The 24,485-nt window shown below is 53.2% G+C and overlaps 2 protein-coding genes across 3 annotated transcripts; one reads left to right on the top strand and one right to left on the bottom strand.

Moving 5' to 3' along the window:
- On the bottom strand, positions 1,426 to 15,711 carry ALDH16A1 (aldehyde dehydrogenase 16 family member A1). The gene is made up of 17 exons (XM_013971563.2): positions 15,532 to 15,711; positions 10,034 to 10,136; positions 9,486 to 9,612; positions 8,328 to 8,506; positions 8,165 to 8,242; positions 7,891 to 8,072; positions 7,653 to 7,805; positions 6,771 to 6,956; positions 6,488 to 6,583; positions 6,142 to 6,278; positions 5,870 to 5,975; positions 5,660 to 5,784; positions 5,143 to 5,310; positions 4,663 to 4,864; positions 3,105 to 3,290; positions 2,640 to 2,762; positions 1,426 to 2,065 (listed from the first exon to the last, which is right to left on the bottom strand). The coding sequence occupies exons 1-17, from the start codon at positions 15,619 to 15,621 to the stop codon at positions 1,904 to 1,906; spliced, it is 2,403 nt and encodes an 800-aa protein (XP_013827017.2). The 5' UTR covers positions 15,622 to 15,711; the 3' UTR covers positions 1,426 to 1,903.
- On the top strand, positions 15,542 to 22,026 carry PIH1D1 (PIH1 domain containing 1). 2 transcript variants are annotated; one of them, XM_005692717.3, is made up of 10 exons: positions 15,542 to 15,560; positions 17,015 to 17,108; positions 17,477 to 17,543; positions 18,483 to 18,662; positions 19,819 to 19,880; positions 19,971 to 20,052; positions 20,658 to 20,787; positions 21,015 to 21,090; positions 21,632 to 21,775; positions 21,905 to 22,026. In XM_005692717.3, the coding sequence occupies exons 2-10, from the start codon at positions 17,019 to 17,021 to the stop codon at positions 21,944 to 21,946; spliced, it is 873 nt and encodes a 290-aa protein (XP_005692774.1). In that variant the 5' UTR covers positions 15,542 to 15,560; positions 17,015 to 17,018; the 3' UTR covers positions 21,947 to 22,026. The 2 variants fall into 2 exon arrangements, with proteins under 2 accessions (XP_005692774.1, XP_017918269.1); XM_018062780.1 differs by lacking the exon at positions 15,542 to 15,560 and adding an exon at positions 15,673 to 15,774.

Below are 24,485 nucleotides of genomic sequence, written 5' to 3'. Positions count from 1 at the left end.
TCATTTAAGCCGCTCTCTTGTGGTCACCGCTACAGCACTGACAGGAAGTGACTGTGCCTCTCATCCACTACACGAGCTCACGAGGCTAAGCAAGCTCTGTCCTGTTCATGGCCGTCCCCAGCACCCCACTCACAGCAGGCGCTCAACTGACTTTTGCTGACTGACTAGATGGCTATCTTAACCAGGAGCTCTTGCCTCTTGACCAGAGATGATTGGACCACTAGTGGACACCTGCCCCAGGCTGGCCAATCAGATTTCTTCTCCTTGCGGCTGTGGCATTCATTGTCCTCTGCAGTCTTTGTTGGGGTTATGGAGACCTGCTGTAGTTGGCCTTGACTGATTCAAGCCTCAGGACTAATCGGAAGGTCACTGGGGCAACCCATAGAATCTGGGAGGAAGCTGTTATCAAACCTCAGAGGAACTGCAGCCTTCCAGGGACTTTCCTCCAAGATGTTCCTTGTGTCTTTCCTGTCTAAACATCCAGATTCTGGGAGAGGTGATTTATTCTGCCCAGCTTTAGCCAACTACTGATAGGAGGTTGTCCGTTTTCATTTGCTCCAGGACAAAATCAACCCCTAACAGCATGCGTGCGTACCCATCACAGAATCGACCCAGGGAGTCTGGAACTATTAGCCCCAGTTTACAGATGAGGAAACCAAGGCTCAGAGTGGTTAAGAAGCTTTCCTAAAGTCACATGGGTAGAAGGATTTAGAATAAGTAGACTGACAGATACGAGACCCAAGAGATCACGTGACCCAGAGACTAGACCTGAATACACTTCCTGCTTGCATTCAGGTTCATAGGACCTAGGTACCCATCTGTGTGTTTTGCCCTATTTTCCATACCTCTGTAGCCTTCCAAAAAAATGCCCTTTTATCCTAAGTTAGTGTGAGTGGGTTCCTTGTGTCAAAAAGAATCCTCAAAGAGGACTTCTTCCCTGGTGGTACAGCGGACAGGAATCTGCCTGCCAACGCATGGGTTCAATCCCTGGTCCAGGAAGAGTCCACATGCCCCGGAACAACTAAAACCGGTGCGCCAAACTACTGAGCCCATGAGCCACAGCTGAAGCTCATTTGTGTGCTTAGAGCCTGTGCTCCGCAACAAGAGAAGCCACCGCAGTGAGAAGCCTGTGCACTACAACAGAGAATAGCCTTTACTCACTGCAACCAAAGACCGCCTGCATGTAGAAACTGAAGACCCAGCACAGCCAAAAATAAATACATAATTTTAAAAATTAAAAAAAAAAACACTGTATGAAAACATAAGAGAATATTAACAAAAAAAAAAAGGAATTCTCAAAACAGCAGTATGCTGGAGCGGCTCATAGGAGCTGACTGTTAAAAATTCAGGAACTGTCAGCCGGCGGTTCAATCATCTGGAACTTAAGACTGACACAGTAGGAGATTTCACACCATGGACATTGGCCAACGTTACTTACCAGGGATTTTATTTTATTCCAGAAAGCCACTGTATTTTATTTTTTATTTTTTGGAGTAGAATTGTTTTTGTGTGTGTGTTTGCAGTTTGCTTTACACCAGCACATCTCAGATTTTGAGGCAAGGCATACTCAGAGAAAGCCAGGGAGCAGGAGCCACTGGATGGAAAAGACGAGAAGAGACAAGAGTCCCTAAAGCCCCGTCCAAAGCTTCTGCGTCCCCTTTATCTGTTTCACAAGCACTGCGTTGTCCTGGAGCCAGCCCACAGGGCTGCTGAGTCTCTGAATGAAATGGCCTCAATAGGCCAGAAGTTGCTATTTCCTCCCATCCTCCCCTCAGAAGCACAGCCAAGATTGGTCAGAGTTTATTGGAGGGCACGGGAAGCATACTAAGGCAAGTTCCAGATGTCTGGTGTCAGTTGGGGTCCATGTCTTCCCTGTCCGAGATGGAGTGGGAGTGCTGGGCAATCAGTCCCCCATGGGCAGCCACAGGGCCTTGGTCCGTGCTGCCCGCAGCCCCAGCTCCGGGCCTGCCCCCTCAGCCTGCTGATCCCAGGCGCGCGGGCAGCCTCTGTTCACCCACACCGGCTTGAGGTTTCCTGCTGAGGCCCACTCCACAAACTGGGAGCCCTGGTGTGGGGAGAGGCAGAGACGCATGGTCAGCATATCTATTGGCTTGGTTGCTAAGCACATGCTTCCTTGGCAACAAGGCCTATTACTGAAGACAGGCTTGACCCTTGACCTAGGCTCTGTGGCTAGAAAGTTCAGCTCCCAGCAAGCAAACCTTCCAGATGCTGAGAGAAACAAGGCTGACCTTTATGGTTGTGGAACTTTCTCTCCTTAACAGCCCACACTCAAAGGGATGGGGCCAGCGGTAACTGTTGACGAGGAGTTTCCATCTGTTACTGTCAGGAGACCAAGAGGGTGGACTGTAGGCTTCTGACTCTGTTGCTAGGGTGTGGTTCTTAGCAATGGGTTGTCCATTGAGAGTAGGTCTTTGGGTTGGGCATCAGGCCCTTGTTGCTAAGGAGATCCTCTTCCTTAGAATCAGGGGCTCTAAAGGGGCAGGACCTCAGAAGCTAGCTGCCCAGAAGTTTCTCCCCTTTAGCAATAGGAATTCTAGGAGAGGTACAGCCAGGATCCCAGAAAAGGTAGAGTTTGTTGGTGAAGTTTAAGACACTGGAGATGGCAAAACAAAAAGTACCTGGGCAGATCCGAAATACCACAGGGCCTGGATGTCCTGGTGCAAGGCGAGGCAGCGGGTCAGGTGGTCCCGGTCTCCTGTTACCACATTCACCAGGCCTGCTGGCAATAAGGCGGCCATCTCCTAGCGGATGGGAGAGAGGGCCATCCAGGGTTGGGAGGAAGGGGGTCAGAGACGCTCAGGGCAGTCGGGAGGGTGAGGAATGAGCATCGAGGGAATGGCCATGGGGGTCCTGGCAGGAATGACTGGGGTCAGGACAGGGGTCATGACCGATAAAGGCTCACAGTCTGGAGAGAACCATCACTGGGACTACAAGGACTGAAGGCTCAGGTACCAGGATGCGGGTTACCATGGTTACCAAGGGGGGTGCTGAGAGCTAAGCTGCTGCAAGCCATGGGGCATCTTTCATCCCCTCTGCTGCTCCCCAGGCTGCTGGGAGTGCGGCAGGCAGGCGGGCAACTGTACCTGGCAGACCTCCAAGGCAGGGATGGGACTGGCCCCGCTGGGCACCAAGACCACAGTGTTGCCGTGGGCCAGGGCGGGGGCCAGTAGAGACACGAAGGCAAGCAGGGGCCACTCGTCCGGGCACACAATCGCTAGCACGCCCAGCGGCTCCCGCAGCCGAAGCACGGGGCCTCTCAGCTCTGCGACCTGCAGGGACAGGAAGGAGGTCAAGGGCAGAGCAGGGGAGCTGACTACCCTCCTCCAACCTTCTCTATCACCTGCCCTTTTTCTCCTGTCATCCCCAGTTTGCTTCTCCATAACAACTCCAATCATCGTAATGTAGACACTCTCATCAGCTGTGTGACTTTGGGTGAATTATTTAACCTCTCTATGCCTCAGTCACTCACCTTTAAAATGAGTATAATAATAGTGCCTACCTCAGAGATTTGCTGTTAGGATAGAATGATTTTAACATGTGTACAGATCTCAAAACCTGGCCTATGGGCTTGTTGGCATGTGTGCGTGTATGTGTTCTAAGGTTTTCCTGACTATATTAATAATTGACTATCACTAAACTGCACACACTTTATTTCTCTGGCTCCGCCACCTCGAGGCATGTGGGATCTGAGTTCCTCAACCAGGGATCAAACCCGCACCCTCTGCACTGGAAGCAGGAAGCCTTAACTGTTGGACCACCAGGGAATTCACCTAAACTGCACACACTTTAAAGAGTACATTTGATGAGTTCTGATATATGTATACACCCACGAAACCAACAACCACAATCAAGATAATGAACATCACCCCCCCAAATTTCCTTGTACCCCTGGATAATCCTTCCTTCCTGCCTCTACTTGAACCCTCTGTCTCTGTCCTCAGACAACCAGCGATCTGCTTTCTCTTTATAAATTAGTGTGTGTTTCCTAGGATTTTCTAGATATAGAATCATACAGTCTATACTCTTTGATCTGGCTACTTTCATTCAGCGTAACCATTTCAAGCTTCACACAGGCTGTAATTTGTTCCTTCCCGAGTGTGAGTAGGACCCCATAATATGGAAGCCTTAAAAGAAAAAAAATTTTTTTTTTAAGTCTTTTAATTGCATCACATGGCATGTGGGATCTTAATTCCCTGAAAGGGATCAAACATGCACCTCCTGCGTTGGAAGCCCAGGGTCTTTACCACTGGACCACTAGGGAAGTCCTTATGGTATGGATGGACCATAATTTGTTTATCTATTAATCTACTGGGGACATTTGGATTCCTCTTTTGATTTACTATGAATAATGCTGCTAGACACATTTGTGCATAAGTCTTTGTATGGATACATGTGTTTATTTTTCTTGGGATAAAACCTAGAAATTGCATTTATTTAGATAAATACCTAGGAATCATGTTTAAAGTATATTTAACTTTTTAAGAAAGTGCCAAACTGTTTCCCAAAAGAGTTGTCCCATGGATGGTCCCAGCAGCAGGCTCCAGAGAGCCACTGGACCCCCAGTCTGCTCTTTCCGGACCCCTTGCTCTGACCCCACTCCAGACTGCCTGCTCTGTCTGCCGGCCCACAGACCCCTCTCACCTGCAGGGCGCAGCCTTGGGCCTGGACCCGGGCCCCCCAGGCCCGAAGCCGCTTCACGCTCAGCTCCACCTCCGCCTTGGCGACCTTGAGCTCCACGCCGTGCCTCTCCAGCCTCGAGACCAGGTTGGGCTCTCGGCGTTGCAGCGCAGCCGCCAGGGCCCACAGCAGAGCCGCTCTGGCTGCTGGGGACTGGCTCATCCAGCTGTGGGTGGACGTAGCCGTGCACACTGGGGGTTGGCTTCCTCAGCCTGGCTCTTCCCGGTGCCCCACCTCTGTTCACAGGCCCTAGCCTGGTGGTCCAGGCCCCACTGCCCGTCTGCCCAGGGAGGAAAGTGAGGGGCTGGAAACGTCCTGTCAGCTCTGAGAGCTCAGATTCCGCAGCCTGGAGTCCAGCCCTGGGGTTTCAGACCCTGTCCTCTAACACCCCATGACCCCTGGCCTATCTCAAGCGATGCACCCGGCCTCCCCCTTCCAACTTACCCGGGGGCGGCCTGGTGAGCTGCCTCCACGGCACCGCGGATATCCTTGGCTCCGCCCTCAGCCACGTAGCCGAGGAGACTGCCCTGTGAATCCCGGATGGGCCTGGAACTCCTGGCTCCAGGAGCCTGGAAACGGCCCCCCACAAAGAGCCCATAGGGGGGTGCTGGACTGCAAGAGGATGAGGGGTGGGGATGGGTCAGGGCCGCCCCGGCCCAGAACCCACCCTCACCCCTCCCTGGCTGGACCACTCCGCCTCCCACGAGCCTCTGCAGGACCCCGCACTCCTGGCCCCGTCAATCTCTGGGGGAGCACAGAACTTCATCGAGCGGAACTGAGACTCTTGTCAGGCCTGGCAGCTGGGGGTGAGGCCGTTAAGACTCAGAAAGCAATTCTCAGCAGGACTCAGGGATCCCCCTCCTCCATGGCTCTAAAGACCCTCCTTTCAGTCTGGGGAGGATCCCCTCTTCCCCTCCACCCTCCAGGAATTCTGGGAGTTGGAGTCCCTAAACTAGCTCACCCTGCTTCAGGTCCAGCTGGTAGGGTTGAAGGAAGAGCAACGCCAAAGGAGTCATAGTCGAGAGTCTTGGACAGGTAGGGAATCCAGGCAGGGGTCCCCGAAGGCCGCAGATACTCATACAGACCCTGGGAGAGGCGCAGTGTCAAGAGACCGTGAGATGGGCACAAGTTGGATGAAGGGGTGGTGCCATGCAGGGAGGGGGGTACTCACATCTTGCCCCCCATGCCAGGAGGACCCGCTCTCCTTGCAGCCACCTGTGGGCACTGCAGGGTCCCTGAGGCCATGGGCATTGATCCAGACTGTGCCCACCTGGAGCCTGTGGGGAGCAGGAGACATCAGAGAGAAACGTAGAAAGTTGGCGGGGGGGTGAGTCGGAGAAGCGAGAATGGGATGGTAGGAGAGACCCACAGAGCGGGGAGACACGGAGACGGAAGCTGGGGCCTCCCAGCAGGACCCGTGTCCCCCAGCGGGCGTCCACTGACCCGTAGGCGAGCTCCAGGGCCTGCCCCAGTCTTTCGCTCCACACGCTGGCACTTCCTCCGCGGGGCGTCCCGTTGGCCACAGCCAGGGCCTCCTTAGCTGTGCGGAACGGGGAGGCCACCACCAGAGGCCATGGCACCTGGAGGGGGTGACAGAGGGGCTCAGAGGGCCTGGCTGGTCCCTCCCTCCAACACCCCATGACACCCTATGACACCCTAGGGGTCCACAGCTAGCAGCCCCCAGACCCAGTCCAAATGGCCACCCCAGGGACCTGTGTGTGCTGCTGCTGCTCATGCCCAGCAGAGGATGGGTGGACGGAGCAGGGCCTCTGGGACCTAAAGGGCTCACCTCTGCCTGGGTACATGGGGAGGCTGGAGGCAGATCAGAGACCAAAGTCGGGGGGAAGAATGGGCTGTCTGAGGGCATACTGCCAGCCTGGAAGACCTGGGAGAAGAGGAAAAGACCTGCGAGTCCCTTCTGGTCCTTCCTCCCCAAGGAACCAGGATCCAGACCCCCAGCCCCTCCTCCCTCAGACCCAGGGGTCCAGCCCCCGCCCTTCCTCCCCCAGGCCCAGGAGTGAGATCTCAGGCCCCTCCTCCCCCGGAACTCCAGAGTCTGTACCCCGGCTCACCTGTGCACCTTGGCTCTGGGCCTCGCGCACGTAGCGCTGTGCCAGGTCATGGGCGGCATCCCCCCGAGCCCCCATGTCCACGGCCCCGTCTAGCCCACGGCCGCAGCGCAGCCGCCCCATCCGTTCCTGGAGCCGCCTCATCGTCTCATCCCACACAGCCTCCTGGATGAGGAGCCTGAGGCCCCCCTGTTAGCAAAAGGGAGGGGTCAGAGTGGACAAACTCAGGGCACACGTGGATGGGCCACAGACCCACAGAGGGCCAAGATAGGGGGACATACGTGTAAAGATCAGAGGAGGGTCTGGGCAAAGAGGCCGAGGACCCTGGAGACTCCCTGAGGCTCCAAACCCCAGGCGGGATGTGGAGTTACAGAAAGCTGGTGACGCAGAGTGAACAGAGAGGTTAGGAATCAAGGACATGGACACCTAGAAAAAGGAAGAGTCCTAATGAACAATAGGGGCTTCCCAGGTAGCTCAGTGGTAAAGAACCCATCTGCCAGTGCAGGAGACACAAGAGACATGGGTTCGATTCCTGGGCTGGGAAGATCCCCTCGAGGAAGAGATGCAACCTACTCCAACATTTTTGCCTGGGAATTCTCATGGACAGAAGAGCCTGACGGGCTACAGTCCACGGTATCACAAAGATTTGGACACAACTCAGCGACTAAAGTAACTGAACGATAGACACAGAGCCCCCTCATCTGCAGGACTGGGAGAGGTGGGAACGTGGAGACTCAGAAACTTGAGGGGCGATGGTGTAAAGATAAAAGGGTTTGGAGCCATAAAGAACTGAAAATTAAAATGAAAGAAGACAGGAGGCCCAAGCTCTGGTGACGGACATGCCCAGCCCCCAGGACGGGGGAACCACGAGCACAGGAGTCTCACCCGGCTGCGGTCAGACCAGGCTGCATCCACGATACCCTCCACGGCCGAGTCCACATCCGCCACCTCCGTCAGCAGCAGCAGCGACTCAGCGCCCAGTGCCAGGCCCAGCTCAGGACCCCAGCCTGCCAGGGTCCGCCGCAGGGCGCGTCCTTCCTAGGGGAGTCGCACAGCATTCAGAAGGGGGCAGAGCATGCTGGCCCCGCCCCAGCCGTGACCCCGCCCCACGCCTCCAAGATACCTCGATGGCTCCACAGAAGGCCATCTTCTGGACTCCAGGCTGGGCAGCCAGGACAGGCCCCAGGGAGGCAGGGCCGCTGATCACATTGAGGATTCCTGGGAATAGGCCTAGCTCCCCTGCCAGCTGGGCCAGGAGGAGGGGCGTCGGGGAGGCTGGGGGCGCCAGGACCACCACAGTACAGCCTGGGGGAAGTAGGCAGCTCAAGACGGAGGAGTCCAGACTCCCAGCTCCTCCTCCCTCAGACCCAGGGGTCCAGACCCCGCTGACCACTTACCCACAGCCAGTGCAGGGCAAATCCTCCACATCATGTCCAGGAAGGGGAAGGTGGGGGACAGGATGAGACCAATCACTCCTGCAGGAACAAAGGAGACTGGGCACAGGCCCCGGGGGCAGGGCGAGGGGGGTGAGGGCTAGGGGCTGGGACTCCTGCGGCTCACCCATGGGCTCCCAGCCTGCCAGCGCCTCCTCCTGGGTGTGCGCCTGGACCGCGTGGTACTGGAGCAGCTGCTGGGCCAGGGGCACATCCCTGTCTCGAACTTCTCGAACGGCCCGTCCGGTAACCAGGGACTCCAGGGTCCACAGCAGCCGCTGGTGCTTTTGGATTGCCTTGGCCAGCCTGTGGAGCAGGCAGCGGGGGATGCCCATTTCCTACCACCCCTTGGCCAGGTAGAGTCCTGGAACACAGGCTGTGTCCCTGAACTATAGTTCCCAGGAGCCCTTGGGGCATCCCCACACTATTTACCAGGGGTGGAGGGCACCAAAGGTTGATGAGAAATGTAACCTGGGAAATACTCAAAACCTCAGGTTGCTGTGTAAAGATCTTGGCCACCTCCCTCAAAGGTGCCAGGAAATGAAAGCTTAACCTGTAATCTCAGTTGTTCTTTGGGAAATGGCATCTTTGTCTCTAACTTCCCCGAGAGTGTTTTGGGGTGGGAATTCTCTGGTGGTCCAGTGGTTAAGGCTCCGCGCTCCCAGTGCAGGGGGCCCAGATTCAATCCCTGATTAGGGAACCAGGTCCCATATGCAGCAACTAAGAGTTTGCATGCCACAACTAAAGATCCCAAATGCCCTGGTAGCTCTGTGGTAAAGAATCAGTTTGCAATGCAGGAGCTGCAGGAGACGTGGGTTCAATCCCTGGGTGGGGAAGATCCCCTGGAAGAGGGCATGGCAACCCACTCCAGTATTCTTGCCTGGGAGAATCCCATTGGCCGGAGGAGCCTGATGGGCAACAGTCCATAGGGTCACAAAGAGCTGGACACGACCGAAACGACTTAGCACACACTCATCATGCTACAGCTAAAACCCGACACAGCCAAATAAATAAATGTTTAAAAAACCCAAAAAACGGTTTTGGGGGCTTCACCAGCCCCAAGGAGCTGTTGAGAAATGGTGCCCTGAAAAGTCCCAAGGATATTGAGGGAATCAGGCTTTGTCATTACAAATCTCAGGAAACAGTGGGAAATGGATGTTTCAGCTGCTCAAAGGCAAGTTGGGAACACGAGCCTGAGCTGCCAATGAATTCAGTGTTGTTAGGAAAGAGTCTTTGTTCTCAAATCCGTCTCCATCCCCTGGGGTCCACACCTTGAGTGCATCACCTGGTCAGATGTTGGGCCCGAAACGCTCCAGGTTGCGTGCTCCAGTTCTCCAACGAGGCTCTGGCAGCCTCCACAGCTGCCGCCACATCCTCACTCTGTGCCTGCAGGCAACTGGCCAAGTTCTCTCCTGGGGAGATGAATGGGGGGACCCAGTTGGAAGGTGAGGGGAGCCTTTGTCAGAAATGGAGGGGGCTGACATTTCTGGAGTCCAGGAGTACCCAAAGGCAGTAAAGCTGGTCCCCTGCCCCACTCTGGGTCTCAGTTTTATCATCTGACAAATGGGGATAAATCTATATAGGTCTTTGCTCTGACTGCTGCCCACAGGCAAGGATGAGATTTTATGAGACAGCAACTTCAAAAGTATCCATAGGGGCTTAGGACCATAGCTAAGAGGACTGTTATCAAAAGGAGCCAGAAATCTCAGCCTTCTTCTCCCATCAGCTGCTCCCTGCCTTCCGGTCAGTGAGCAAAGGGACTGGTGTGTTGTTGGTGGGGATGCCTGGGGCCACAGATGCCTCTCCCTCCCACGTCTGGGGGACATCATATACCTGTGATGGGATCCTGGCAAGGCACTGAACTCCTGTGTTCCGGTTTTAACCACTGTCCATTAACATAGTGACCCAAGTGCCGGTCCTGGGTGTCCAACCAGGCCTGGGGGAGGTGGAGACAGTTAGGAAAGGGGTCTGAGAGCTGGCTGGGGGAGCTGGACCCCTACCCAGAGTCCTCTGGGAGAGGAATATCTGCCCCTTTTGCCTCATCAGTTATTTTCCTGTGTAGGAAGAAAATACATATAAACATATGTGTGTGATAAGTCACTCAGTCTTTGTGACCACATGGACCATAGCTTGCCAGGCTCCTCTGTCCATGGGATTCCCTAGGCAAGAATACTGGAATGGGTTGCCGTGACCTTCTCCAGGGGATCCTCCCAAGCCGGGGATGGAACCTGCATCTCTTATAGCTCCTGCATTGGCAGGCAGGTTCCTTACCATTTTAAAACATTAAATTCACCATTTTTAAATTCTGGTTTTTAAGTTGTTATGTTGTATTTTCACTTTTATTCAGCTCAAGAATTTTTTTTTTTTTTTTGGATATGATATTCCATTGTCTGGAGTGATGGCATTTGGTTTATCTCTTCATCAGTTGATGGCCATTTGGGTTATATTCTGCCTTTTGGCTATTGTGAATAGTACTGCTGTGAACATTCATGTACAAGTCTTTGTTTGAATACCTATCTACTTCTTCTGGGTACATGTACCCCAGAGCTGCTGGATCACATAGCAATGTTCAGAGTAACTTATGCAGGAAACATCGAACTGTTTACCATAGCAACCATTCTACATTTCCCACCAGCAGTGTGTGAAGGATGTCCTATTGACTTTTACACATGGAGAATGTGAACAAAGGGTTAATAAAACTTTTTCTTCTCCATGGAGAAATGACCTTCTTGAATAGAAATGACTAGAACTTCCCTGGTGGTCCAGTGGTTAAGCATCTGCATTTCTAATGTGGGTTTGCTCCCTAGTCAGGGAACTAAGATCCCGATGCAGCTAAAAAGAAAAGAAATGATTTCCCTGGAAATCTGATAAAATTAGTTATATGCCTAGACAACATTGACCCTTGACTGATCCACTACACCTGGACTGGGAAAACTGGGAATAGACTATAAAAATCCAGTGGGAGACATCACTTTGCCAACAAAAGTCCGTACAGTCAAAGCTATACACAAGTCAAAGTCAAAGCTTTCCAGTAGTCACGTGTGGATGAGAGTGGGACCATAAAGAAGACTGGGTGCTGAAGAATTGATGCTTTCTAACTGTGGCTGGGGAAGACTCTTGAGAGTTCCTAGAAGACCAAGAAGATCACTCCTTGCAAACCAGTCGAAAGCAACCCAGAAGAATTGATGCTGAAGTTCCAATACTTTGGCCACCTCATGTGAAAAGCCAGCTCACTGGAAAAGATCCTGATGCCGGGAAAGACTGAGGACAACAGAAGAAGGGGGCAGCGGAGGATGAGATGATCAGATAGCATCACCAACTCAATGGACATGAATTTGAGCAAACTCTGGGAGATAGTGGAGGACAGAGGGGCCTGGCGTGCTGCAGTCCATGGGGTCACAAAGAGTCAGACACAACTTAGCAACGGGACAACAAGGATAACAACAACAATCCAGCAGTATCAGAGCCCTGAGTGTTCCTGGAGTGCTCCACATTCTTAGGCTGGACATGTCCCTTGCCAGGACCCTGGAAGCAATGTCCACAGACTGTACCACTGCTACAGGGTCTCTTTGGGAGGTGGGACTTTTAAGCCAGGTGGCTTCCACATCCTCCTGTGTGAGGGCACTGTTAGCCTGGATCTTATAATACTCTGGCCTTGGCTAGCCCATCTGGAAGATGGGGATAATCACAATCCCTCCCTATGTCACAGGTCAGTGGTGAGAATTAAATGGATCACTACGTGTCATATGCTCAGAAGGGCACCTACTTAAGACTTTCTATTAATTTTACTGCATTTCACCATCTCTGCTTCCTGTTTCTTTCTCTCCCTGGTCCTGTCTTCCCCGAATCCTTGTTAAATCTAAGATACCCTTCCTACTCTCTTGTTTCTGCAGACTGTTTCCTCTTCGCATCCCCAAGGCCTCAGTCTCCTGATTTTTCTCTTACTCTACCAGGTAGGCTTTCCCATTTTGTTTACTTTTTTTATAATTAATAAGATTAAAAAATTATTGATTTACTTGGCTGCGCTGGGCCTCAGCTGTGGAATGTGGGATCTTCGACATTTATTGTGGCATGCAGGATCTTTAGTTGTAGCATGTGGGGTCTAGTTCCCTGACCAAGGATTGAACCCACACCCCCTGCATTGGAAGCACAGAGGCTTAGCCACTGGACCACCAGGAAAGTCCTCGTTTTTCTCTTTAAAAAAAAAAAAAAATTCTTCTTATTTATTTTTGGTCATCCCAGGCAGCATGCCGGGCTTAGTTCCCCGACCAGGGATGGCACCCACAGCCCCTGTGGTAGAAACGCAAAGTCTTAACCATGGGACCACCAGGGAAATGCCCTAGTTTCTCTTTCAACAATTTTTAAGTAAAGTAAAAATTCAGAAGTTCCGAATTCAAAGGCCCCCATGGGAAGTCACATTTTGGAACAAGTTGGGATGTGTGAACATGAGTTGGACGCTAGACAGTATTAAAGAATGACTGTTCTTGTTGCTAATGTGAAAAGGGCCTGGTGGTCATGTTGCAAAATGAGCCCTTATCGGTTAGAAATGAAGATTCAAATATTTATGAGAAGTTAACAGGCCATCGGGTTTTAAATCACTCCAGGAAAAAAAAGAGAAAACAAAGAGCTGCAGCACTGGATGACTGCTGACATTGAGTGATGAGTGAATTAGAGTTCATAATTTAAGTACTCTGTGAAAGTTTGCAAAACTCCCCCCCTCAAAGAAAAACAAAACCTGGAAAGAATGTTCCACAAGGTCCTGGCAGGCCATGCTGGGGTGAGAAGAGGCCACTGGTAGAGACCAAGAACTCAGGACTTGTCCAAAAAGACAGTTAGCTATTGGATCCAGATGATATTTGTCAGGGAATGTGAGCCAAAGGTTGCCAAACTTTGGAATTTTATTTTCAAGAGAAGCTGGAATCCCGGATGTTTACTTGAAATTAGTTGTCCACTAACGCACATTTTTAAAAATAAAGTTCAGGCCAAAGAAAACATGTTAGCTGGTTGAATCTGGTCCACAGACTGTAAGGTTGAGCTGAGGGGCGGCAGGGGGGTGGTGGTGAGAGTTGTGGGGGCCCATGGGCTCTGGAATCCAGGGTTCAGGTTCAAATCTCAGTTTGACATTTAAGCTGTGTTGACCATCAGGCTTCCCTGGTGGCTCAGAGGTTAAAGCGTCTGCCTTTGATGAGGGAGACCCGGGTTCGATCCCTGGGTCGGGAAGATCCCCTGGAAAAGGAAATGGCAATCCACTCCAATATTCTTGCCTGGAGAATCCCATGGACAGAGAAGCCTAGTAAGTTACAGTCCACGGGGTCCTCACCTTGACCATCAGCCAATTACTTACCTCTTTAAGCCTGTGTGCTATCACTAAATGACAATAATCCCCTTTCAAAACTGTTTTGGGGATTAAATGATATCATCCTGCGCACAGGGGTTTCCCTGGTGTCAGTAAAGAATCCACCTGCAATGTGGGAGACCTGGGTTCGATCCCTGGGTTGGGAAGACCCCCTAGAGGAGGCATGGCAACCCACTCCAGTATTCTTGCCTAGAGAATCCCCATGGACAGAGGAGCCTGGTGGGCTGTAGTCCATGGGGTCACAGATTGAACACAACTGACTGACTAAGCACTTCCTAAGCACAGAGGCTGGCACATAGAAAGCACTCAACAAATAGAAGCGATTTATTGAGTATTATGCCTTTATTACTATTTCAGGATAGTCCATTTCTAACCAACCTCCAAGTGTGGGAATTCTCTGTATTCCATCCCAGATCCACTGATGTGAGTCTACACTGTGCTCAGTCGCTTCAGTTGTGTCCAACTCTGCAACTCTATGCACTGTAGCCCACCAGGCTCCTCTGTCCATGGGATTTTCCAGGCAAGAATACTGGAGTGTGTTGCCATTTCCTCCTTCAGAGATCTTCCTGACCCAGGGATCAAACCCACGTCTCTTGCATTGCATGCAGATTCTTAATCGCTGAGCCACCGGGGAAGCCCTACACTACGTTTCTAAATAATCTTATCATTCCCACTATTCAATTCTCTTTCTTCTGTGAGCTCCCTGTCTCCAGACCCGAGGCCCAGGCAGAGGCAGTATCTGACTCCTGCACATGACCCAAGGCTGTCCCCAGGTCCCTCTCATCACAGCTATGTGACAAGCCCAACCTTTCTGCAACCCTACTCTTCCTGGGTGAGGTGGGAGGACAAGGACAGGGCCAGACACGAGGCATTGTCCTTGCCCTCTCAGTATCTCAAACCCTGTTCCTCCTGCATCTCTACAGCCCACACCAGGCTCTGGTCTTATCTTCTTCCACGTATGTGAACCACTGTTCTAACCTCTTCCTCCTTCCCTCCAGAGAAACCCAAGCTTCTTACACGTGGGTGCCAGAGGGCCCTGTGAGATCAGGATGGCTCCATGGGGGATTCTGAGAGACCTGCATAGAAAATTTGAGGCACTCTACTTATACAGAAGGGATAGGCTACCCACTCCAGTATTCTTGGGCTTCTGTTGTGGCTCAGCTGCTAAAGAATCCGCCTGCAATGCGGGAAAGAGACCTGGGTTCGATCTTTGGGCTGGCAAGAATCCCCTGGAGAAGGGATTCTGGCCTGGAGAATTCCATGGGCTGTATAGTCCATGGGGTCGCAAAGAGTCGGACATGACTGAGCGACTTTCACTACTTATACAGGGAACCCCAAGAGCGTTCTGGGGGACTCTTGAGGGATCACTGGAGCCCCACGAGGTTATTCTGCGGGGTCGAAGGTAATTACAGGAAGTTCTGATATATCCTGGGGTTCTGAGAGTTCCTGAGACTATAGGAACTTCACAAGTATTGAAGTGATGGCTGAGGGATCCCGGGGGCTCCTTGGAGGTCTCCAGATGGTCAAAGGAGACCTCCTCCTGGAATTCTAGGACCCCGGGAGCCATAGGGTGTTCTGAGGAATCACGGGAACTCTACGCAGGCTCTGAGCGCCCTCAGAATTCTGAGCGTCACAGGAATTCTGAGTCCGCAGGGATCACAGGAGGTTCTGAGGGGACCCTGAAGAACCACAGGACCCACTGGATGGATTCTGAAGAGTAGGAGAAACGGTACACTGAGTCTTGGGGCGTGGAACAGAACAGGCACGAAGACTCGCGAGAACAGACAAAACGGCAAAGAGACAGCAACCGTGAAGGGCCAAGGGAACGCCCTCCAGCCTGGATCCGACGGAGCGGCGGGAGCCGAGGGGGCGGAGCTGCTGAGCTGCCGCGGTGGATCACGGGAGTCCGCGAGCAAAACTGGGCCCTGAAGACCGCGAAGGGGGATAGGCAGCGCGGATCCAGGCAAGCCCTCACCAGTGCGCATGCGTGGCTCTCCGGTGCCGGTCCGTATTCCAGCGTCGTGAAGATCTCGCAGGCCCGCGATGCTGTGCGCGTCGCAGCCATCACTCTCTCAGACCGTTTTCCACGGACTGCAGGGCTCTCTGCCCGAAAGAACCTGGAGGTCCGAAGGGCAGCACCGCCCCCTGTAGCCCAAAGGGCGGAGCTACAGGAGATAGGCAGTAACTCCGCCTTAGCACCCGGTTACTCCGCTTATAGGTCTGTGCGTGGGAAGTACAGTTTGGAGCATGCGCAGTCCTCAAAGGCGGGGGAATGAAAATGTGTGTGCTAAGTCATTTCAGTCGTGTCCGACTCTTTGCGATCACATGGACTAGCCCGCCAGGCTCCTCTATGCATGGGGTTCTCCTGGCAAGAATACCAGAGTGGGTTGCCATGCCTTCCTCTAGGGGATCTTTCCAACCCAGGGATCGAACCCCTATCTCCTGCGGCTCCTGCATTGCAGACTGATTCTTTACCGCTGAGCCAGCGGGAAAGCCCAGAAAGAAAATATGGGTGCCTTCAAATAGTTCCGAGGCCTTCAGATTTAGAAGAGTGGCCGAATTGGTGTGTTCCCATCACCCTGTTCATATTGGAGATCGAAAGTGTGATTTTTAGTCCGAAATACCTTTACTTGAGAATCGAATCTACCTCTTGAGGACGAGGTGATTGAGATCAGACAGGAGTCTTTTAGGATGGACACCGAGGTAAAGGGGCTTCCCTGGTGGCTCAGACGGTAAAGAATCCACCTGCAATGCAGGAGACACAGGTTCGATCCCTGGGTCAGGAAGATCCCCTGGAGAAGTGAATGGCAACCCACTCCTGTGTTCTTGCCTGGAGAATTCCATGGACAGAAGAGCCTGGCGGGTTACAGTCCATGGGATCACAAAGAGTCGGCCACGACTGAGCGACTTTCACTTCATTGAGGTTAAGGCTTTAAAAGTGTGCTAGGTTTGCCCAGTTATCTGGCCAGATGTGGCTGCGGGAAGGGGCGGAAGTGTAGCTTCTGTGGCTGGCGGGAAGGGGCGGAAGTGTGGCTTTAAACCACACAGGAAGTGTGTCAAATAGTGACTACCAAGATTTAGTCTTGATTGGTTGAGATAGTGGCGTGGCTTCAGACTTAGACTGGATTGGTCTGTGATTAGGAATGTGGTTGTAGGATTGGTGAATAAGCTTTGCGTAGTAAGAAGTGTGGCCTATCCGAGTTCCTGGTTACGCAGAGACCGGAAGAGTGGTTGTTATTTACATATTTGGCACTTAGTCTAGAGATACTGGCTCCCGAGAGATTTGACGCAGTATCTGGTCTGAGTGAAATTATAGTCTCAGGCCAGGTCCGCAGATTTTCGTACAGAATTGTGGGTGTTGGGAGTCGGTTGAGGACCGGGAAGCAGGCCTCAGAATTCGATTCCCGCTGAAGGTCCCCCCACGTTGAGGTTGCTGAGGACGCCTAGGTCTGTTGCAGGGCCATGGCCGACTCGAAGCTGCTGGTGCCGGAGCTGAACGATGCAGAGACGATGGGCGCTGAGACGTCGCGTTTCCAGGAGCTGCTGCTGCAGGTGCAGACTGAATGGACTCCAGGGTCCCAGGGGATTCGGGGGATTTTTTTTTTTTTTTTTTTTTTGGTGGGGTGTGGTTTGTGAACGTGTGCGCGCTCAGAAAGGGGACGACAGATCCCAGCATGCACTGGGAAGGCAACAGGGCCTATGGGAGTTGTAGTTGTTTAAATTTGCTACTCTTTGGATGAAATGGGAGTAAGCTTGGGGTTGTTCTTCAGGTTCCTCAAAGTAGGAAGGGGACATAGTATGTCTTATGCCCTGCCTGGCTCATATAGGTAAACAGTGTTACTCAGTGAACCCTTGAGGAACAAATGAGGGAGTTCTGAGAGCACAAATGCTAAGCCTGGAAATTGTTTTTCTTCACGCAGGCCTCCAAGGAGCTCCAGCAAGCCCAAACAAGCAGACCGGAATCCACACAGATACAGCCTCAACCTGGTGAGAAAGACAGAAACCCAAGGAGAGAGGGATTGAGTCCCAGAGAGAGGTGGACACAGCCTGGGGACAGGGAGCATAAGGAGAGGAGAGGGGAAGGAGACACAGTAGCAGGGTATAGAGGCCTTGGGTGGTGAGAGTGAACAGAGACTCAGAGGAAGCAGGGAGGTTACTGAGATCCAAAGAGGGGGAGGGGTAAATTAGGAGATTGAGATGGACATATATCTATATATTACTATATGGTGGCTCAGCCGGTAAAGAATCCGCCTGCAATGCAGGAGACCTGGATTTGATCCCTGGGTTGGGAAGATCCCCTGGAGAAGGGAATGGCAACCCACTCCAGTATTCTTGCCTGGAGAGTTCCTTGGACAGAGAAGCCAGGCAGGCTACAGTCCATGGGGTTGGAAAGAGTCAGACAGGACTGAGTGACTAACACACACATATATAAAATAGATAACTAGGGGCTTCCCTGGCGGTCCAGTGGTTAAGATTCCAAGCTTCCACTGCAGAGGGCTCAGGTTCAATGCCTGGTTAGGGAACCAAGACCCCACATGCTACTAAGAGTGGCCAAAAAGTTAAAAAAAAAACAAAAACACCAAAACCTAATAGGGACCTACTGTGTAACACAAGGAACTCTACTCAGTACTCTAATGACCTGTATGGGAAGAGAATCTAAAAAAGCGTGAATATGTATATACGTAGAACTGACTTGCTTTGCTGTGTAACAGAAAGTAACACAACTATACTCCAATAAAAATTTTAAAAAGAGATAGAGGGAATGGGTGACTCGGGGGCCAGAGATTCAGAGAGAATCAGAAATCCCAAGGAAGAGACCCAGAAAGTGGAGGACTAATACTCAAGGAGGGGGGACAGATCGAAAGAAGGATGGACACCGAGACCCATGCAGAGACAGGTGGTCAAGGACAAACCCATTCCCACCAGGTTTCTGCATCAAGACCAACTCAGCTGAAGGGAAGGTTTTCATCAACATCTGTCACTCTCCCTCCATCCCTCCGCCGGCTGACTTGACCGAGGATGAGCTGCTTCAAATGCTGGAGGAAGACCAGGCTGGGTTTCGCATCCCCATGAGTCTGGGAGAGCCACATGCGGAACTGGATGCAAGTCAGTGCCTTGAGAAGACCCAGGAATCTACCCCCCACCCCCACCCCCATGATCCTTTCTTCCCTAGGACCAAAGATTCCAGGACCCAGGACCACCCTCCCTCAGAACCTGGAAACTTGTTCCCCTGTGCCCCCAACCCTCTATCTGATCCTTTTCTCCAAGGCATATCTCTAACCTCCTGGGTATCCACAGTCTCACTGGGCAGTCCTGGTTCTACTCACTCGACCAGGCTGGCACTTCTCCATGCCTCACCCCAGGAGAGAGTGGGGCTGGGCAGGTGCTCATTAGCTGATCTGACTCTAGTCCTTGGCCAGCTCTCACTCACCCCTGTTTTCTCCTGCACCCTTCTCCCCTGTCTCTATGTCTCTGCCTTGTCTCATCTCTGTTGAGTTTCTGTCTCTCTATCCTTGTTTTTTCAATTCACATATGTCCCCTGAAGCCTCTTGGGATGATTCCTTGGCCAGTGCCTTGGGAAGTAGGCACTTATCAAAACCCAGAACCTGCCCTTGAGAAACTCTCAGTCTTGGATGAGGGCAAAGGAGGCAGATGCAATTTCAATATGGTGTGATTCTATGCTGGGCTGGAGGGGGTTCTTCTCTCCCACTAAAGGATCAGGGAAGGCTTCCTAGAGGAGGACACATTGGATATAAGATTGGAAGGAATCAGAGCAGTTCATCAGACCAAAATAGAGAAGAGGGTCTTAGGCAGAGAGGAGAAGAGGGGTCCAGAGGCTGGAGAAATGATTCAGTTGGTCAGTGATCAGTAGTGATGGGAGGAAATTTACAGGGACGAAGAGCGGGAGAAGTGAAATTCTCTGCAGCTGGAAGGGAGCTAACCATGCAGGGCCTCCAGCGCCAGGCTGAAGAACTCAGCCTTACCCCAGTGGCGCTGGGGAGCCCTGGGAGGACTGTGAACTGGGGAGGGTGAACAGGGTGAGCTCTGGGACTTGGTGGGAAAGGGCCAGAGGCGAAGAGACTGGAGACTAGGCGGTGGGTATGAGTCCAGACTGGCAAGTTTGGTGTCTTTGACTTCCTAATTGTCTCTGGGTTTCTCTGGGTCTGTGGCTGCTGTCCTTGATTGTGTTGTCCTTGACTGTGTCTGGGCCTTGGGGTTCCCACCGAGGGCTGGGGGTCTCACCCCCTTTCTCTCCCCGCAGAAGGCCAGGGTTGTACCGCCTACGACGTAGCTGTCAACAGCGACTTCTTCCGGAGGATGCAGGTTGGGGGCGGGGCTGCGGGGGAGGCCTGGGCCGGGGCCTCTCCCTCCACCCCTTCAGCGCTCCCACATCTCCTCTCTCTGCATCCCTAGAACAGCGATTTCTTGCGAGAGCTCGTGATCACCATCGCCAGGGAGGGCCTTGAGGACAAATATGGCCTGCAGCTGAATCCAGGTGAGGGGGTGGGGCCAGGGCTACTGGGAGGAGCCAGCCCCGGTGCAGTTCGGGGTCAGCTCCTGCGAGAAGTAGGACTAGTGTGGGCAGAGATTATACTAGCCTCTGGGCTGTAGGGGGCTTCCCCGGTGGCTCAGAGGTAAAGAATCCACCTACACTGCAGGAGACGCAGGAGCCCATCCTGGGCTCAGGGAAATCCCCTGGAGGAGGGCATGGCATCCCGCCGCCGTATTCTTACCTGGAAAATTCCATGGACAGAGGAGCCTGGCACATTACAGCCCACGGGGTCGCAGAGAGTTGGGCATGACTGAAGAGGCTGGGCACACTCTAGGCTGTAGAGTTCAGGAAGAGGGCTCTGGGAGGAGAGGGAAAGAGGCCCAGGATTTCAGAGAAGGGACGGGGTCTGGAGAGCCCGAAGGGGCGGGGCTAACGCAGACAGGCTTTCTAAAGTCTAGTGCGGGTGTGGTCAGACCCCTGGCCTCTTAGGCAGAGGGTGGAGCCAGGACTCTGGCTCTCCTAGCACAGGACCCTCTTTCCCCTGCGGAGAAAGAACAGAAGGAAACCTGGGCTCATGTGACTTCTGACCCTGTGCTCCTTCCCCTCAGAGTGGCGCATACTGAAGAACAGACCTTTCCTGGGCTCCATCTCCCAGCAAAATATCCGCTCCCAGCAGCGTCCTCGGATCCAGGAGCTGGGGAACCTATACACGCCCAGCTCCCCGAGACCTGAGGCAGGGTGGGCATTCGACGAGGCCCCTATCTCCTGTCTCCCCGACATTCTTTGTAATATCTCGCTCCATACTTCGGGATGGGGTCCTGGGGCTCTGAGAACACAGAAGGAAGCGAAGTGGAATTTCACCTGGGAAGGTGTCCTGAGGCCCCAGGGCTGGGAGGGAGCAAGAGGAAATAGTCCTGGCCAAGCCCTGGCGGCTCTCCTGAATTCTGGGTCTTGTTCTTCCCCAGCCCTGAGAAGCCTCACCTGAGCCTTTGGCTGGAGGCCCCTGACCTCCTCTTGGCTGAAATCGACCTCCCCAAACTGGTGAGTGCATCCCCGTGAGGTCTGGGGTCTTGGACAGGGAGTGATGGGAGAGATTCCAACGAATGTTGCTAGACCAGTGTGAGCCTGGCTAGTGCTGCCCTGTGACCCCAGCTGCCTTCTCTGTTCCCTGGGGTCCTTAGGCCCACTTCTGGTGCCGTCCTTACAGTGCTCAGACCTGTATTACTGTGTCCCACCTTTTTCCAGGGCATCCCTGGTGGCTCGGGTGGTAGACAGCCTGCCTGCAATGCAGGAGACCAGGTTAAATCCCAGGGTTGGGAAGATCTGGAGAAGGAAATGGCAAGCCGCTCCAGTATCCTTGCCTGGAAAATTCCGTGGACCGAGGAGCCTGGTGGGCTACAGTCCATGGGGTCTCAAAGAGTGGGGCACGACAGTGACTAACACTTTGAGTTTCACCTTTTTCCTGGGCAATTAGACTCTTTAAATATGGTACCCCAACACGTGAGGCTTCTCTCTCTGGTCTGTGTTCTGATCATCCTGCTGCTGGGAAGGGAAGAGTGGGCTGATTCTCCCACACCTCCAGGATGGTGCTCTGGGGCTGTCGCTGGAAGTTGGGGAGAATCGCCTGGTGATGGGGGGCCCCCAGCAGCTGTACCATCTGGATACCTACATCCCCCTGCGGATCAACTGTGATGAGAGCAAGGCAGCCTTCCATCAGAAGAGAAAGGTACCTGGGGGGCTGGGGGTTTGGGGAAGCTAGGATCCCTGGAAGGCCTAAACTCTTGGATCTGAGGGAAGAGGGGGCAGGGGGCTGGACCCCTGGGCTCTGAATCCTCTCTCCGCTTTCTCTCCTCAGCAATTGATGGTGGCGATGCCTCTTCTCTCAGTGCCTTCTTGACCGGATGTCTTCCTGTGCTTCTGTTGAGGGGAGAGGCTGGTGGCTTCTCTAAAACTGAAATAAAAGATATTTGCCTTTGTCTTGTGTCTGGCTAGGAGTACATGGAGAATGGGAGGGAAGATGGACATTGGGCTGGAGTCCCGTAGAGGTCACTGCCCCAGCTCAGGCCTCGTCCTCTTCCCAGGATGTTCTCCCTGGCATCCTGACCTCTTGTCCCACCTCTTGTTTGTCCCCAACAAGGTCTCAGGGCTGACCTTGCCCAGCTCCTGTTCACGGCCCCTCCTTGGCTCTCCAGCACCCCTGGGAGAAGGTCCAAGCCCCTCCGCCGAGCACTCGAGGCTCTGTGCTATCCAGTCCCCTTCACACTCCATTTTGTCTCTTCCAGTCACTGAGGCTAATCACGATGAACCACACTGGTTTTTTGTGCCTTTCTGTAGTTCCCCTTCGTTGGATCCTTTTCTCCAGTACACCTACCCAGTTCTACTGCAGTCCTCGTTGTTTGCCCTCACAGGGCTCATCTGACTTTCCACCAACACCTTGCCCCCACCATCCCAATTTTCCTTCTTAGTGAGCTTTCCCTGGAAAGCCTTTCAATTCTTCAGGTTTTCTCTGATTTTCCCTGGTTTCCTCCTCTGTGGTCCCCAATACTCAGTGTTACTCTCATTAGTGCGATGCACCCTACGGTGTGACAATGCCTGACCCCCGCTTGTTCACTCGCTAAGTCTGTCCAACTGTTTTTGACCCCATGGGCTGCCAGGCTCTTCTTGTCTTCCACTATCTCCTGGAGTTTGCTCATATTCATGTCCTTTGAGTCGGTGATGCTATCTAACCATCTCATCCTTTGCTGCTCCCTTCTCATTTTGCCTCAATCTTTCCCAGCATCAGGGTCTTTTCCAATGAGTCGGATGGTCACAACAAGTAGCTAAAACATTGGAGCTTCAGCTTCAGCATTAGTAGGAACTATTTGTTCGGTTAATGAATGATTGCCAACATTCTCTTCTTCCATAGTGAATCCTAGGAAGATAGATAAATGCAGGGGCTTCAGTCGTAAATGTTGAAAGAATAGCCAGGTGGCCAGTGTGGCTGGAAATGAATGAACTGGATGGTGAGAAAGGAAAAAGATTTGGGGATGACATTGAGTAGGATCCCTTGGTCCTCAGGAGTGAATTTGGGCTCCGTGTCCAACAGAGGGCGCAACGCAACTTCAGTCCACTGTCTCAGAGAACTACAACTCCCAGCAGCCCTCTGAGTATGCAGTCATTCAGAAGAAAACGGTAAAGTCCAGCGGCCGCTGGGACTTGTAGTTTGCACAGGAACCCTCCGTGGGAGGCTGAAGAACTCATTCCCGGGTCCCGAAAATGTGGGGCTGGGTCCTTTCTGCCTTCCGCGGTCTCCATGGTGATGGTTCCGGCGAAGGCTCGGGATCTGGCAGCCGCGGGGCTCCCCTCCCACTCCCTCCTCTTCACCATCTGCTCCACCTTCACACCTGGCTCGGAGCCGCGGCCGCCGCCTCCACACCCAGACCGGGGATTCTGCCGCCGCAGGGTGGCGCGTGCGGACGGCTCCGCGGGCTTCTCCCCCAGACTCTGGAGTCCGAGCTCCCGGCTCCCTTCTCCCTCGAACCCAGGAGTCCCAGCCCCCAGCCTCTCCTCCCTAAGAATTCGAGGTTTTCTCAAACACAGGCAAAACTGTGACACCAAAAGACCCAGCGAGGCAAAGCTAGAGGCGAGAGGCTGCGCCCCGTCCTTGGCGCCCGCCCGCCGTTCTGGCTGCTCCCTCCCACTCCCTCGCGGACCTGTGCCGCATCATGAAATTTTAATCCCAAGTGCATTTTTGGCCCAACGCCGGGAGGCGATGGGGAAAGGAGCACCCTCCTGGGGGCTGGATCTGGAGGTGGACTCGGCGTCGGGGAAACGGGCTGGCGGCGAAAGGAGCGGAGCAGGACCTGCCTTCGGGCAGGAGATGGCCGAGGACAGTCGAAGTTCAACCCCAGAGGGGCAGGGCTGGAATTCAGGGGTGCAATAAGAGTTCAGAGGGCGGGGACAGATCCCAGGGGGCGGAGACAGATCCCAGAGGGAGGGAAGAGAACTCACGGGCGGGGAAAGTACTCAAGGATGTATACCTGGATCGGGTTTCAGAGGGTGTGGGCAAAAATCAAAGCAGGGATAGATCCCAGGAGAGGGGACAGAACTCAGGGGTAAAGAAATATCCAAGGGGACACACTCAAGGGGTGGGGACAGAACTCAGGATGAGAGAAATAAAAGGGCAGGGATCGATCCGAGGCTAGCGAGGGAATAATGACCAGCAATGAGGGTAGCGGGAGTGTAACTCTGAAGAGATGAACCCAGAGGGAAGGAAATCGGAAATGAAGGAACTGGAAGGGGTGGTGGGCCAAGAGGGGAAATAGAACTGGAGGGGCATGGAATCCAAAAGGGGAAAGATGGAAACAGGTGGATGGGGAAGAACGAGAGGGGACAATGGGTGGGTCGAAATGGGGGTTGGAATCCATGAAAGGGGAAGGAATTCCCTGAATGAGAAA

Source organism: Capra hircus, chromosome 18 (assembly GCF_001704415.2).
Source record: "Capra hircus breed San Clemente chromosome 18, ASM170441v1, whole genome shotgun sequence".
Lineage (NCBI taxonomy): Eukaryota > Metazoa > Chordata > Mammalia > Artiodactyla > Bovidae > Capra > Capra hircus.
Note: the sequence above shows the minus strand (reverse complement) of the source record. Positions and strands in the feature narration are given on the sequence as shown.